Here is a 12805-nt window from a genome sequence, read left to right on the forward strand (position 1 = left end):
GGGGAAAATAATTAGTTGCCAGTTCTGGAAAGTTATTGTCTCACCTCGATGAAGAAATTCTATGCCAGTCTCGTGCTAGAAATTCATGACCCAGAAGACACTGTCTTCTGGCTAAAATAAAATGTGCTTTGAGAAATTAAGACATTTTATAGAGATTAATTACTGCCATTAAAATTTTCTTTTTGATATATGGGGGCTATTATGGAGCAACATAGGAAATATTGATTTTTTTTTTCTCCAAGCTCCCCTGCAAGACAGATAAATGCTATTTCTCTTCAAACAGCATCACTGGTGCCAAAACATCGTCTAAGCTGGAGGCAGCTTAACATAATAATAGCTTTAAAGCCGTAAAACCAGGGTTTGAATTCTAGCGACTTTTTAGCTAAACAAATGTGGCAGGCTGTGTAGCTCCTCTGAGCTTCAGTTTGCTCATTTGTTAAATGGGGCTGGCGGTCATGACTTCCTAGCCTTCTGTCAGAATTCCATAAGGTCAGATGCATAGCAAGTTTCCTGCGCCAGAAGTGCTCAAGAAATATCTGCTGCCTTTCCCTGTCAGATAAATTATTATTGGAGAGATGTTTCAATCACTGAAGTGTGGAAAAGCCTTTCCTGATATACAGCCTCGTTGTTCTTCCGTGTGGTCTTACTTCTTGTCCACAATAGAGGAAGTACTTAGATATCACAGAACAGAAAGAATGGGCTAGACATTTCCCAGGACCCGATGGCTCTCTAGTTATTGGTTCAAGTTTCCAGGACTGGCCTCGCTGACTGACACTGGCCATCTGAAGATGTGTTTGGTAATTCAGTAAGTGAAAGAATTTGCACTTGAACCTGGACATTAAGTACCAAAACAAACATGTCTTAACAGCAAAAACAAACATGTCTTGACAAATAGATCCTGCCCAGAAAGCCATGTTCATGTCTACCATTGTCTTTATCACACTGCAGTCAACCAACGGGACTTTATTTTGACATTTATGACAACTCATTGCAAATTTAAAACAAGTGACCATATTAGAAATACCACTGGCCTGCAGTCAGAAGACGTGAGTTCTGAACCCAGCTCTAACTTCAAGTTATGAGGGAGAGCAACTCACATCACTGACCTCCCTGGGTTTCCAGCGTCGTACATGTTACAGAGGCTCCTCAACCTATGACAGGTTACCTCCCCATAAACCCATCATAAGCTGAAAATGTCATAAATCAAACCATAGTAAGTCCAGGACCACTTGTATTTGATTTTCTGATTCCATGAAGTTGTGCTTCTTTGAACAAGAAGAATCTTGTAGCTCCCATCATTTAAAATCATAATATTCTTCTCTGTTTATCTGATTCCACCACCCACCCAGGTAGTTTTTATCGAGTTTGTCAACTTGCATAGCTCATTGTTGACTTTTGATCTGTACTGACCAAGGATACAGTTCCATAGTGCCTCACCATACTCTGTGAGCAGCAGGAGGTCAGATTCATTATGTCTCATTCCTACCTGGTCCTGTCGAAGGAGGACAATGGTTTTGTCATCATTGACATTTATCCCAGCTGTAGCTCCACACTCTGGGGACAAAGTGGAAAAGTCACCCCATTCAGCAGTGTGCTGTCTTTCTGCTGCTACATCTCAGGCGGGTTAGAAACGTAAACATTACAAATAGTTCCTGAACTTATGTTTTACTAAACATGGTCTACCCAAATGAGAATAGGAAATCCATTTCCAGTCTACGAGAGTGGATGTAGAAATGGCTTCTTTGAAAGCAACGTGTCCATTCTAAATCTCCCTGTCTCTAAACACAACCTTCCTCTACATTTATCCTGAGGTCTCACTCTTAGGAATAAAGACATTATGAGAAGTCCTGAATTTTTCTTTTACCATCTTTCTGAAGTGTGTGTGTGTGTGTGTGTGTGTGTGTGTGTGTGTGTGTTCACATCTGAATAGCTGTCACTGGCTTTCTGGGACCTAATTCTTTCAATAAACAGTTTTAGCAAATAATCCCAGCTGTGGTTCTAAAATCAGAATAAAACAAACTATGCAGACCTTGAATCCATTAATCAAAATGCCTTCAGTTTCCATTCCAACAAAGGCAGAAAACAGCCCCTGCAGCCCACTGTTTTTCAAATATAGCACTCACTAGCTGCCTTTTTAGGAGCCTTTAGGGAGGGCGTAAATCAACAATTTTTGGTTTTCAGTTTCCCAGACTGAAGTGGAGATTTAGTAATTTTCTCAAGTGAAAACAAATTTAATAACTTTCAAATAGAAACTCAGCATCAAATTTCCAAATAAAGGATATTGAATTTTGTTTAAACGTTTAAAATCTCAAGCTTACAGCTTTTAACACAATAAACATTATTGGTATCCATTTTGCTGATTTAATTAAACATAATACAAAATAACCATTCTGGTAACTTTCGCGTCAGAAAAATACGGATGTGGTCGTTACTTATTTCCCTTATTGCTTTCTCTTCATTATCTTTGCTTTATTTTCATTGTACTTTGCCCATTAACAGAAGATGTATGGCTATCTGCGAGTCACATCCACTGGTTTGCATGCACCTCTGTGCAATAAGCATCCAATGCACATGATGGTAGGTTAAAAATGAGGAATTGGCTTCCCATCCTCCTGCCCACTCCTACAAAAGTAGAAGTAGTCCAGTTGGTTTTTCACAATGGATTCAGGACCTTTAGCACTCCTTGGGCTCAGGTGGTTGATAGCAGACGCCTGTAATCCTCCCAGTAGCTTTTCAGCTTGTTTAGGGAATGGATCAAAGAAAGAAGATTTTGCTGTGAGGTGTGATTTTTCATTCTATGAGGGCAAATAGCACGTTGGTGTCTTTTGTTCGAGGACAAGCTTAACAGGCACCACAAAATGTACTTTCCTGCCAGAGTCCTGGTCAGCAAGCCGGTGGGTATTAAGGTTCTGGATTCCTCATTGATGATCATCAGCCACTTGTTGGGCAGTTGACTTCTGTCTTTGTCCAGCATTTTACAAATGGATTCTGTAGCCTCTTTCTATAAGAAATGCTCCTAAGAAGAATTATATTGTAATGGTGTAATAAAAGCTATTAGTGTTTTACTAACATTTTATAAAAACAGTGTTATTCTAGCTCCCAGATATAACTAACATTGGGCTTTTATGATTATCTTTTTAAAAAAAAATGATAAGGCGGTACCTATAAGGTAACTCAGAAACATCACCATCCCAAATCTGAAATGTTTTGTCGTTGTATTCCCAAGGACTGTTATTTTCCCATTAGTTCAAAACTAGAGCTTTAATTTGGTAAGCCAAAGTACAAAGGAGGTTTTCTTTAGTGATGTTGTTACTATTACTACCCACCAGTTAAAATCCAAATACCAGACTCCAAGCTGTTGGGCCACAGAAAACGCAAGCAAATGAGATGAATTTGGTGGAAAGGACTGGGGTTGGGCCGGGGATCATTTTTAGCCAACATCCCACTGCCTCAAGGTCCGTAATCTGAACCCTTTTAATTTGAGCGTATTGTGGAACAGCTGAACGCCAGGCTGGGGCATGATGTAGGCTGTCAATGCCTCCTGTTGGATATATATATATATATATATATATATATATATATAGTTCTCTAATGTAAGGCAAAGGGGCATCCCTCCTGCTTCTTTATATCCCAGCTCCCAACATAGCATCCTAATGTATGTTGGTCATGCAATAGATATTTAATGATGAGGATATGACTTCAAGCAAGGCTGTATGATCTGCTTCAGAACAAGTGAGTTAGTGGAGACACAAGCTCAGGACCTGTATTAGGATTCTCCAGAGAAACAAAGCCAATAGTATATCTAGAGATCTATAAGAGGAGATCTATTGTTGGAATTGGCTCATGCAGTCATGGAGGCTGAAATATGCCATTTGCAAACTGGAGACCAGAAAAGCCAGTGGTTCTGCTATAATTTAGTCCGAGGCCAAGGACCTGAGAACTGCAGGGGCTGCCGGTGATAAATCTGAGTCTGAAGACCCGAGAGCCAGGGGCACTGATGTCCGAGGGCAGGAGAAATCGGACATCCCAGCTGAAGAAGAGAGAGAGCATGCCCTTCCTCCACCTTTGTGTTCCTCTTGGAGCCCTCAGTGGTTGGATGATGCTTCCCAGGTGGGTGAGGACGGGCCTCTACTCAGTCCACTGATTCAAATGCTAATCTCTTCCTGAAACATCTCACAGGCACACCCAGAAAAGATGTTTTACCAGCTATCTGGGCGTCCCTTGCCCCAATCAAGTTCACCAATAAAATTAACCATTACAGGACCACAGGAATATACTAGTTTTGCCCATACAGCTACAAATAGGGAAACACAAAAGTTTCTTTCTTGGATACATCAGCTGGTGTAATGTGACCTACGCCCGTCTAATTCTTGCCTGATCTGTCCTTCATGTCTTCACACCTGGTCCATCCGCCTCACGTCTCCCCTAACTTCTCTCTGTCTTTCTTTGGCTTTGCGTAGGTGTTGGGAGTCCCTACCGAGGACACGTGGCCTGGAGTTTCCAAACTACCTAACTACAATCCAGGTAACATTTGATTTGAGCTTTGGAATGCTCTGGGAATTAGCAGTGTGAGAGATTTAGGTACACAGTGTGTTCTATTGTTGTTAACAGGGAAGATAGGTCTAGACAAATTTTTAGGTTCTTGAATTCCCTGACTAATCCTTTTACGAGGAGGACACTGAAATAGTAGTTAAGGTTAGATTAGTTCTCAAGCTCTGTAAACCACAAGTAGCAAACCGAATGAGCATTTGAAATGACTGTTACTGTGGATTCCACATCCATTTCCAAATACACAAGTGCCAAAGGAAGCAATTACAAAGACAGTGTCACTTTTGAGCCCAGGGCTGTCATGGATTTCTATGCTTCTACAACAGAGGGGGAGTAGAAACTCATTTGGCTCGTTAGGCCTTGGGCAGGACAGCTAAGATGTGTCTAGATTGTACAAGAGTTCACCAATTGGTCATTTTCTGTCATGTATTTGGTCCTCCAAGACTAGCTCCTAAGGTGGATATGGAAGTGTTAGAAGTGTTGTCCACGGGGAAGGTCTGTGAGGAATGGTCCCAAGACCATGGCAGAGGGGACAGATTAACCAGTTGTCACATCAAAGATGTAGAGACAGAAGGGCAGAGCCAAGCGGTGAGCTATAGGATGGAGGGATGTATCCGATGCTGGAGAAGCAAGAATGGCACATGAGAGCTGGACTCCTGCTGCCAGGATAGAGGGAGAGGTAGATATGCACAGAGAAGGACGAGGTTAGGGTGAATGTGGCCCAAGTCACATTTTCTCGTCTTCATAGTCTTAGAGTGCCCCATGACTAAAAATGGATTTTTTTTTTCAAACTGTTGTCACTGTGAACATTGGTATGAGCTTATCCTGCAAGAGCTTTCTGAGAGCAAGACGCTGGAGAGGGATGGAAAAAGTGGTTAAAGAGAAAAACACTGGACAATGGAGGCTAGGGATGGTTTTCTTTCTTTCTGCAGCATCTACTATTTTTGCTCAAACAGCTATCCACGGGGATCAGAGATCTTGTAACTAGGGTGACAGAAACCTTATAGCAAGCTAAAGACAACCCATAACGTCATTTCAGCTTTATGTGAATGTCGTAGGCATTGCTAAATGGCTTTAGGGTCACTCACACATTTCTAACCATTTTGCTAGTTTGGCACCGGAGAAAAATGCTGCTGTCTGGCCACAGGGCCTTGCCTTTGGTCTGAGATAGAGAGAAAAAAGAACAGGCTTCTCGCGGAGACCGGGACCCACGCTGCAATAGGTCCTCTCTCCTGTTGCCATGGTTTCTAGGAGAGTCTGGCTTTCGTCTTTTCCGACCCTGCCCATACCTCTCTTCACCCCGCCTATATGCTCTCCTCCAGGTGAAAATGGGACCCCAACCCCACCCCCAGTTTTCTGCAATGGGTGCAAGCAGAAGTTTAGGGTCACAGATGGGTTATAGAAAACTATTTGGATAATGTTGATACAAAGCTGCCACAGTGAGCATGTGATGTTTCCCCAAACTTCAAACATTTGGGTTTCAGGTTGGTTCAGGCAATAAACAGCTTCTCAGTACAGAAGGCCTTGTTGAGAACAACAATGATAGGAACTTGGCCAAATGCTCCCCTGCCAGATTCTGGACTAAATAAGGTAACTGGGGTTCCAATAAAACAGTGAGAAATATGTGACATCTTTCATTTTGCTGTCGTTTCAAAGTCATGTGCAATTTTTTTATTTCTGGAAAGAAATCTCCAGATTCAGCATCAGTGGGGTTCAGACTTTGCATTGTCTTTCTAGGAAGCGTTCAGTGTAATTCAAATGAGCCCAGCCATTTTAAGCACCTACTCTCTGCTGTGCTGGGTGCTGGGTTCGTTCTTGGCTGTTTAAGAGCTTGGGTTTGTATTTACTCGTCCACACCCTTTCCCCAGCTCTCCTTCTGAGGGGCAGGGTGCTCATGTGTGAGCCCTGTGTCCATGGGCTTGAGCAGTGAGTGGCTATGGGCAGAGCTTGTGGAAGGACGAGAGTTATAGCCTTAGCCACAGCTAAGATATAAACCCCTATCTGTACATCTTAATAGTCCAGCTTCTCCTGGGTCTGGGATCAATACCATCAATGACTCAATCATAAGGACTATGTTTTAAAGGGGTCATCCACCTCTGTGTTCCAGGAACGCCCCCTCTGTGAATCCACAAGTCTCTCTGAACCCCCTTCCCTAGCAACCCCACCCCTCTCTGAGCTGCTGTTGCTGCTTCATGCCCTTGTACTCCAGTGACTAAGGGACCAGGAGAGGGGATGAGAGCCAGAAAAATGTCACCGAGCAGAAGTGTGGACACCATTCTGGATGAGCTTTCCATTGTTTTCCTTTCTGTTCTAAGTTGTAGTAAGGACCCCAAACTTTGAACTCAGCTGGCACCACAATTTTGAGGGAGCCAAAGAGCTCAGAACTTGGCGAATCCTCCAGTTTCCATCTGCGCCCACTCTGCCATTTCCCGGCCCTGTCTGGACTGTGTCTAGGAAGACAACACAGTCCCTCTGTGTGTAGGTTAACACAAACAAAACCCGGCCCGCTGGCGGATCTGTCTGAGCAGTTACCTGTCTTCTAGGGTCACTGGTGAGCAGGGTTGCAGGTATTCTAGCCCTCAATTCAGACTGTTGTGCCTGATTAAATCGGGGCAATGGAAGAGGTGCATAATTTTAGAGGCTGGTCTCTCTCTCTCTCTCTCTCTCTCTCTCTCTTTCTCTCCCTTACTTCCTTCTTTTTTCCCTTTCCTTTCCTTCCTTCTTTGCTTCCTCCCTCCCTCTTTCTCTCCCTTCCTCCCTCCCTTCCTCCCTCCCTTCCTCCCTTCCTTCCTTCCTTCCTTCTTCCTTCCTTCCTTCCTTCCTTCCTTCCTTCCTTCCTTCCTCCTTCCTTCCTTCCTTCCTTCCTTCCTTCCTTCCTTCCTTCCTTCTTCCTTCCTTCCTTCCTTCCTTCCTTCCTTCCTTCCTTCCTTCCTTCCTCCTTCCTTCCGTCCCTCTCCCCCACCCCCATTGTAAGCAAGCTGGCTGAGAACTCTGTGTCCTCTACTTCAAAGGGCCAGTTGTCTTATTTTGATGTGGGCAGATTAAGAAGTAGCCTTTGAAAAGTAGGCTTTCTTTCTTTTCTTTTTTTTCTTTTTTGTTTAATCTTTTCTCCTGGGATAGCTTTCAGAGCAATATATCCAAGTGTCAGTGAGGGGGTTCTGACGAGCGTGGATTCCCAGACTCTCAGCAGGATCATTCTCTAACAGAAATATAAAAGTGAAATATTAAAAACCCTGGAACGTGAACTCCATCTGCAGAGTAGCCAGTGTCTCGCCTGCTCGCTCCCTGGGAAAAAAAGATCTCCTTGAAAAAAGAGGGAGGAGAAAAAAAGTGCTTTGAGTACGAGGTTTACAGGTTTAGTAGAGCATAGTAACATCCCCTCAAAGAAGTGGGTGTTGCTCTGTGACCCCCCAAAATGCTCCTCCTTTGACTCAGCCGCCAGAACACTCATCCTCCCCTGGCAACACACCCCCTTTTCACATGCTAACCGAGGCGCCTGTGATTGGCTGAACAATGAGCTGGTCACACTTGCTAAAGGCCTGCCAGCCTTCACACAATTAGCCAAGACACATTAATCAAACTGGCGGGAGCTGGGGCTGTGCTGGCCTCCTGCGGTGGGGGAAGGGGGCAGTTTTGTGATCCTTAATAAGAGTCCGCAGGAAGCAATGATAAAGGACAGCATGCTAGAGGGGATTCTCTCAGAAAGTCTAAAAAGAGGAAAACCCCAGCGGATGCCGTAACTGTGAAGCGCTGGGCTTGTGGCACAGAAGATCCCAGAAGCTCAGAGCAAACTGGATATTGGTCTTGGCTAACATCTGCTAATGCACGACAGTCGTGTGAATGGAAAGGGTGGGCCCCTGTGGACATTTCTACAAAGTTCCCTTTCCCCCTGCCCCAAGAAAAAAAAAATTCAGGAGTCCCTTCCCTTTTGGGCCTCAAGTACTTTAGGCCCAACTGGAACCAATAGGAGTAAAGCACAGATAAAAAGTAGAGAACTATTTAGAACCAATAAGAGAAGGTATTAACTGATAAGGAGTTTTGTTCTAAATGAAGTATTTGGAGGCCATTAAAAATAGTTAATTTTGAGATTAAAAAATAAGTTAACATTTGTGCTTTAAAAAAAAATTCTTACCTGAGGATATGTATATTGATGGGGGAGAGAGAGAGAGAGAGAGAGAGAGAGAGAGAGGTGAGAGGGAGATGAGAGAGAGAGGTGAGAGAGAAACAGTGACTCCAGTATGTGCTCCGACCGGAATCCAACCTGCAGCCTCCGGTATGACGCTCCAACCAGCTAAGCCATACCAGCCAGGGCCACATTTGTGTGTTTCATCTTCTGGCTTTTCCAAATTTCCTCTACATAGGTTTTCCAATGGCAATCTAGAGCTCATAAGATCATACCTTAGAGGCGGGTTTGCCACGGAATTGTGTAAGGCTTTTAAAAAGACTCAACTAAATATTTAGACATTTCCCAGCTAAAGTAAACAGAGGCCTCACTGCCCTGGAGGTTGCCAGTCGCCATCTCATTAGAGGCAGAGATCCTGTGATAAAGAGAAACTTTTTTCCTGCCACATGATTGCAGCCCAGTTGTGGTTTTTAATGTGTCATTGATTGTTTCATCCAGCTCCTTTTGCTCCACTCAGAGGGTCTGCCGTGGCTCTGTTTGCTTCCTTAAACACGGTTTCTGAAAGCACTCATGCTGTGTGAGCGCAAATCCTGGCATTAATGTACTGCTGGGTTCATTTCACCACACTCAAAAGCGCCGAGTTTAAATCCCTCTCAGTTCCATTTGGGGCACTTCTTCACTAATGGTTCCAAGTTTACATCTAGATCCTGGGGTCAAGGACAGGAGAGGATTTAGAAATAACAGTGCATGACATTAGGCGATGCATTTGCCAAATTGGCAATTAGTTCCTGATGTGCGTGCAAAGCATCTCATTCCTGTCTCTTTGATGCTCTTTCCCATTGAGAAGGGAATGGAGTCCACAGAGGCCTTCAGACTGTTAAAGGAATATCTGCTGAAAATCATGCCTGATTTGTGGCATGAGCTCAGCGGCAGGGACGCATCCGGGATTACCCGGTCCTCCCAGCCCCGGGGAAGGAGTCTGCACAGGGAGAGACTTTCCACTCAAGGAACTCAGTAGAGATCTAAAGGCAGGAAGGCGGTACTAAAAGCCCTACAGGGACGCAGACTCCATGGACTGTGGGCATAGGCAATGGAGCCTGCTCACGCCTAGTCCTTTTCAGCACGCCTGCTCTTTCAACCTTTGACCACCAGGTGGAAGCAAGAAATAACAGGGGCGGAAATAACAGGCAGGCTGACACCAGACAGCATTATCAGCGAGCTAGTCTAGCCTTTCTCTCGGAATGTTTTCTTTTGACCTGAAATCCAGTGAAGCTTTGCTTCGTCGGTCACTACGGTGGGACAGATGATGATTAAAATCTAAAGTGACCCTTGTCTCTATTGGGATGCTAAAGAGCTACCATGCTTTGGGCTCCAAGGGTTTTGAGCAAGTCTCTGTGTGTTGGTTGTGATTGGCATTCCCTCAGTCACCCGACCTGTTAGCCAAGGGAGTTATGGAGATATTCAGTGGGCTGGACTGGGGGGCAGGCACTGGGGAGGGAGGTTTTAACTAAGAGCATCAACTCTCCCATGGACGGGCAAGTCCAAGCTCCACCTTGTATTTTCTGGAGGAAGTTACTGATTTCCCAGTTCCCTAATCTGCAAAATGGGGACAATCCTATCATGGGAAAAGTGTTCCCTGTGTGCCAAGCACAGGGCATACATAACGGCTAGTCCTTCCTCCTGCCTGCCAGGGCCCATGCTGCTGGGAGTACCACGATTTTACACCCCAAAGCCAAAGCTTTCTTCCCGGTCCCCACAGAAGCATTTCTGAATGGGCAGGGGGCCAGTCCACAGCCAAATCTTGTTCTCCTTCCACTAACCACGTTGTATACCTGAGTCTCATTTTGCGGGGCCATTCTGAGAAATAAGTGAAATTATTCATCTACATCTGCCATGGGACCTAATTTTTTTTTTTGAGATATAATTGATACATAACATCGTAGTTGTTTTAGGTGTACAACATGATGACTTGATTTATGTATATAGTGTGGCATGGCTGCCATACTAAGTCTAGTGAACATCAGTTGCCACACATGGTGCTTTTAGTAGGTTCTCAACCAAAGCACGTGGTCGTTCTGTTTTCTACACCGTGTGGAGGTGCATTGAGCTGTGACTCGGTGACAGATGTGTGAGAGCTGATGCCATGCCTCTCTCTTGATGTTTTGCTCCCTTGCATTCTGGCTTCCTTCTAGATGTCAGGCTCCAGAACTGGCTCCAGAACTGAGTTTTGTTTTTGCTTGCTTGGGGCTAAACAGTGTTTGAATTTGCACACCCTAAGAGCTGACCTTCAGTTTCCAAACACTGACCTAAGTCAGTTTTGAGGGCCTGTTGAAGCTGACTGCTGGTGAAGGCTCCATTCTGCTTCTCTCCTTGCCCTGAGCTGTGGTGAGATGCTTGTCCACTCTATAGCCTTGGGCCTCTTCCCAGGGAGGGCCCTTATTATCTACATGCTACGTAATGGGTACCAGTAAGGGCAACTAGATCACAGATAACATTAGTGTCATCATTATTGATTTCACCCAAAGCATGGCATAGTGGAAAGAGTGCTGAAGTTTTCTACAGAGCACACCTGACCCCTTTTAGTGTTTCTAGTATTTTACACATGGCCCCTAACTGGCACATAAAGTCACTAACTATATGTTAAACTAGAGGTCTGGTGCACGAATTCGTGCACAGGTGGGGTCCCTCGGCCTGACCAGCAATCGGGGCTGATCAGGGCTATCTTGCCCAGTCCTGACTGGGGCCGATAGGATCGGCCGGCTGGGGAGGGACTGCGGGAGGGCTCCAGGGCATGTCCAGCCCTCTTGCCCAGTCCTGATTGGCTGGACCCAACCAGCAAGCTAACCTACCAGAGCGTCTGGCCCCTGGTGGTCAGTGCGTGTCATAGTGACCAATCGGTCAGACACTTAGCACATTATGCTTTTATTATATAGGATGAAATCAATGACTAGAAGTTAGAGAACCTGGGTTTTAGTTCCAATTGTACTCTCTAAACGTCCTGTTCTGGCCCAATTGGTATGGCTCAGTGGTTGAGCATCGACCTATGAACCAGGAGGTCACAGTTCAATTCCCAGTCAATGCACATGCTTGGGTTGCAGGATTGATCCCCAGAAGAGGGTATGCAGGAGGCAGCCAATCAGTGATTCTCTTTCATCATTGATATTTCTGTCTCTCTCTCTCTCTCCCTTCCTCTCTGAAATAAATAAAAACATAAATAAAGACCTGTTCTGCCTGCTTCGTCGAGAAAGCATATATAACTTATCATTCACCTTATTACTGGATAATAGTAACCACTGTTGTTAAGCACTAACTATGAGTTAGGCACTTTACATACACTGTTCTACTCTGACTGACAACAGCCCTATCAGATGGGGACAGTGTTCTCATCCCAACTGTAGAGAGGAGAGAGCTGAGGCTTAGGGAGGTGTGTGTGTTGCCTAGAGTCACCTCGCCAGGGAGGGGTGACCCAGAACATCCAGGTCTGTTGGACTCCAAGGTAGCGCTCTGACAGTTTGCCACATTACCTTCCAGCCATCAAAGGGCAACTATAATGATTTGGTAACAGAACAAAGACCCAGACTGGGGACCAGCTCAGAACACTTTTCCAAGTCCATTTCTAAATGATTATGTCCTTCCACCACCACTGGATTTTGGAATCTGTGAGATTGGCGACATGCTTCTGGATTGTGCTGTGAGTGGAGTTCCTACCCTGAGACTCCAGCAGCCACCCCACCCCCACCCCTTGCTCCAGCTAATGAAGCCACTGGCGCTCTCCAAGCTGTGAACCCTGATTGGGCTCATTACCATTGCACTCTGAGCACTGCCCAAAGCCCCTGGCGAGTTACTATTAACATCTTTATTAACCCGTCCCCCAAACCAGTCAGTGAAATTCATTTAGATACACAGCCCACTTTGATCTTCATTAATAGTCTCTTCCAGTTTCTACATTTATTTTTAGTTTTCTCATCTTTAATTTATTTGGTGGCAATTATTAGTTTTTATTGAGGGGGACTAGATGATCTTAAACTAGTTAAGATGAGGAAAAATTGCAAATGAGTGAAAGCAAGTGAAAAAAAATTTTTTTTCAAGTTGCACCCTGCTCTTGTTCCTTCCTAGTTTAAGAAAAAGAGCCTT

General features: G+C 44.7%; 1 protein-coding gene across 2 annotated transcripts in view; it reads left to right on the forward strand.

The window, feature by feature from the left end:
- The window catches only part of CDK15 (cyclin dependent kinase 15), a 71173-nt gene that overhangs the window by 32585 nt on the left and 25783 nt on the right, over positions 1-12805 (forward strand). For both annotated transcript variants that reach the window (XM_059702796.1, XM_059702797.1), the window contains exon 10: positions 4461-4524. In XM_059702796.1, the coding sequence (XP_059558779.1) occupies positions 4461-4524 (64 nt within the window). The remainder of the gene's footprint in view (positions 1-4460; positions 4525-12805) is intronic.

Source organism: Myotis daubentonii, chromosome 7 (assembly GCF_963259705.1).
Source record: "Myotis daubentonii chromosome 7, mMyoDau2.1, whole genome shotgun sequence".
NCBI classification, from domain to species: Eukaryota; Metazoa; Chordata; class Mammalia; order Chiroptera; family Vespertilionidae; genus Myotis; species Myotis daubentonii.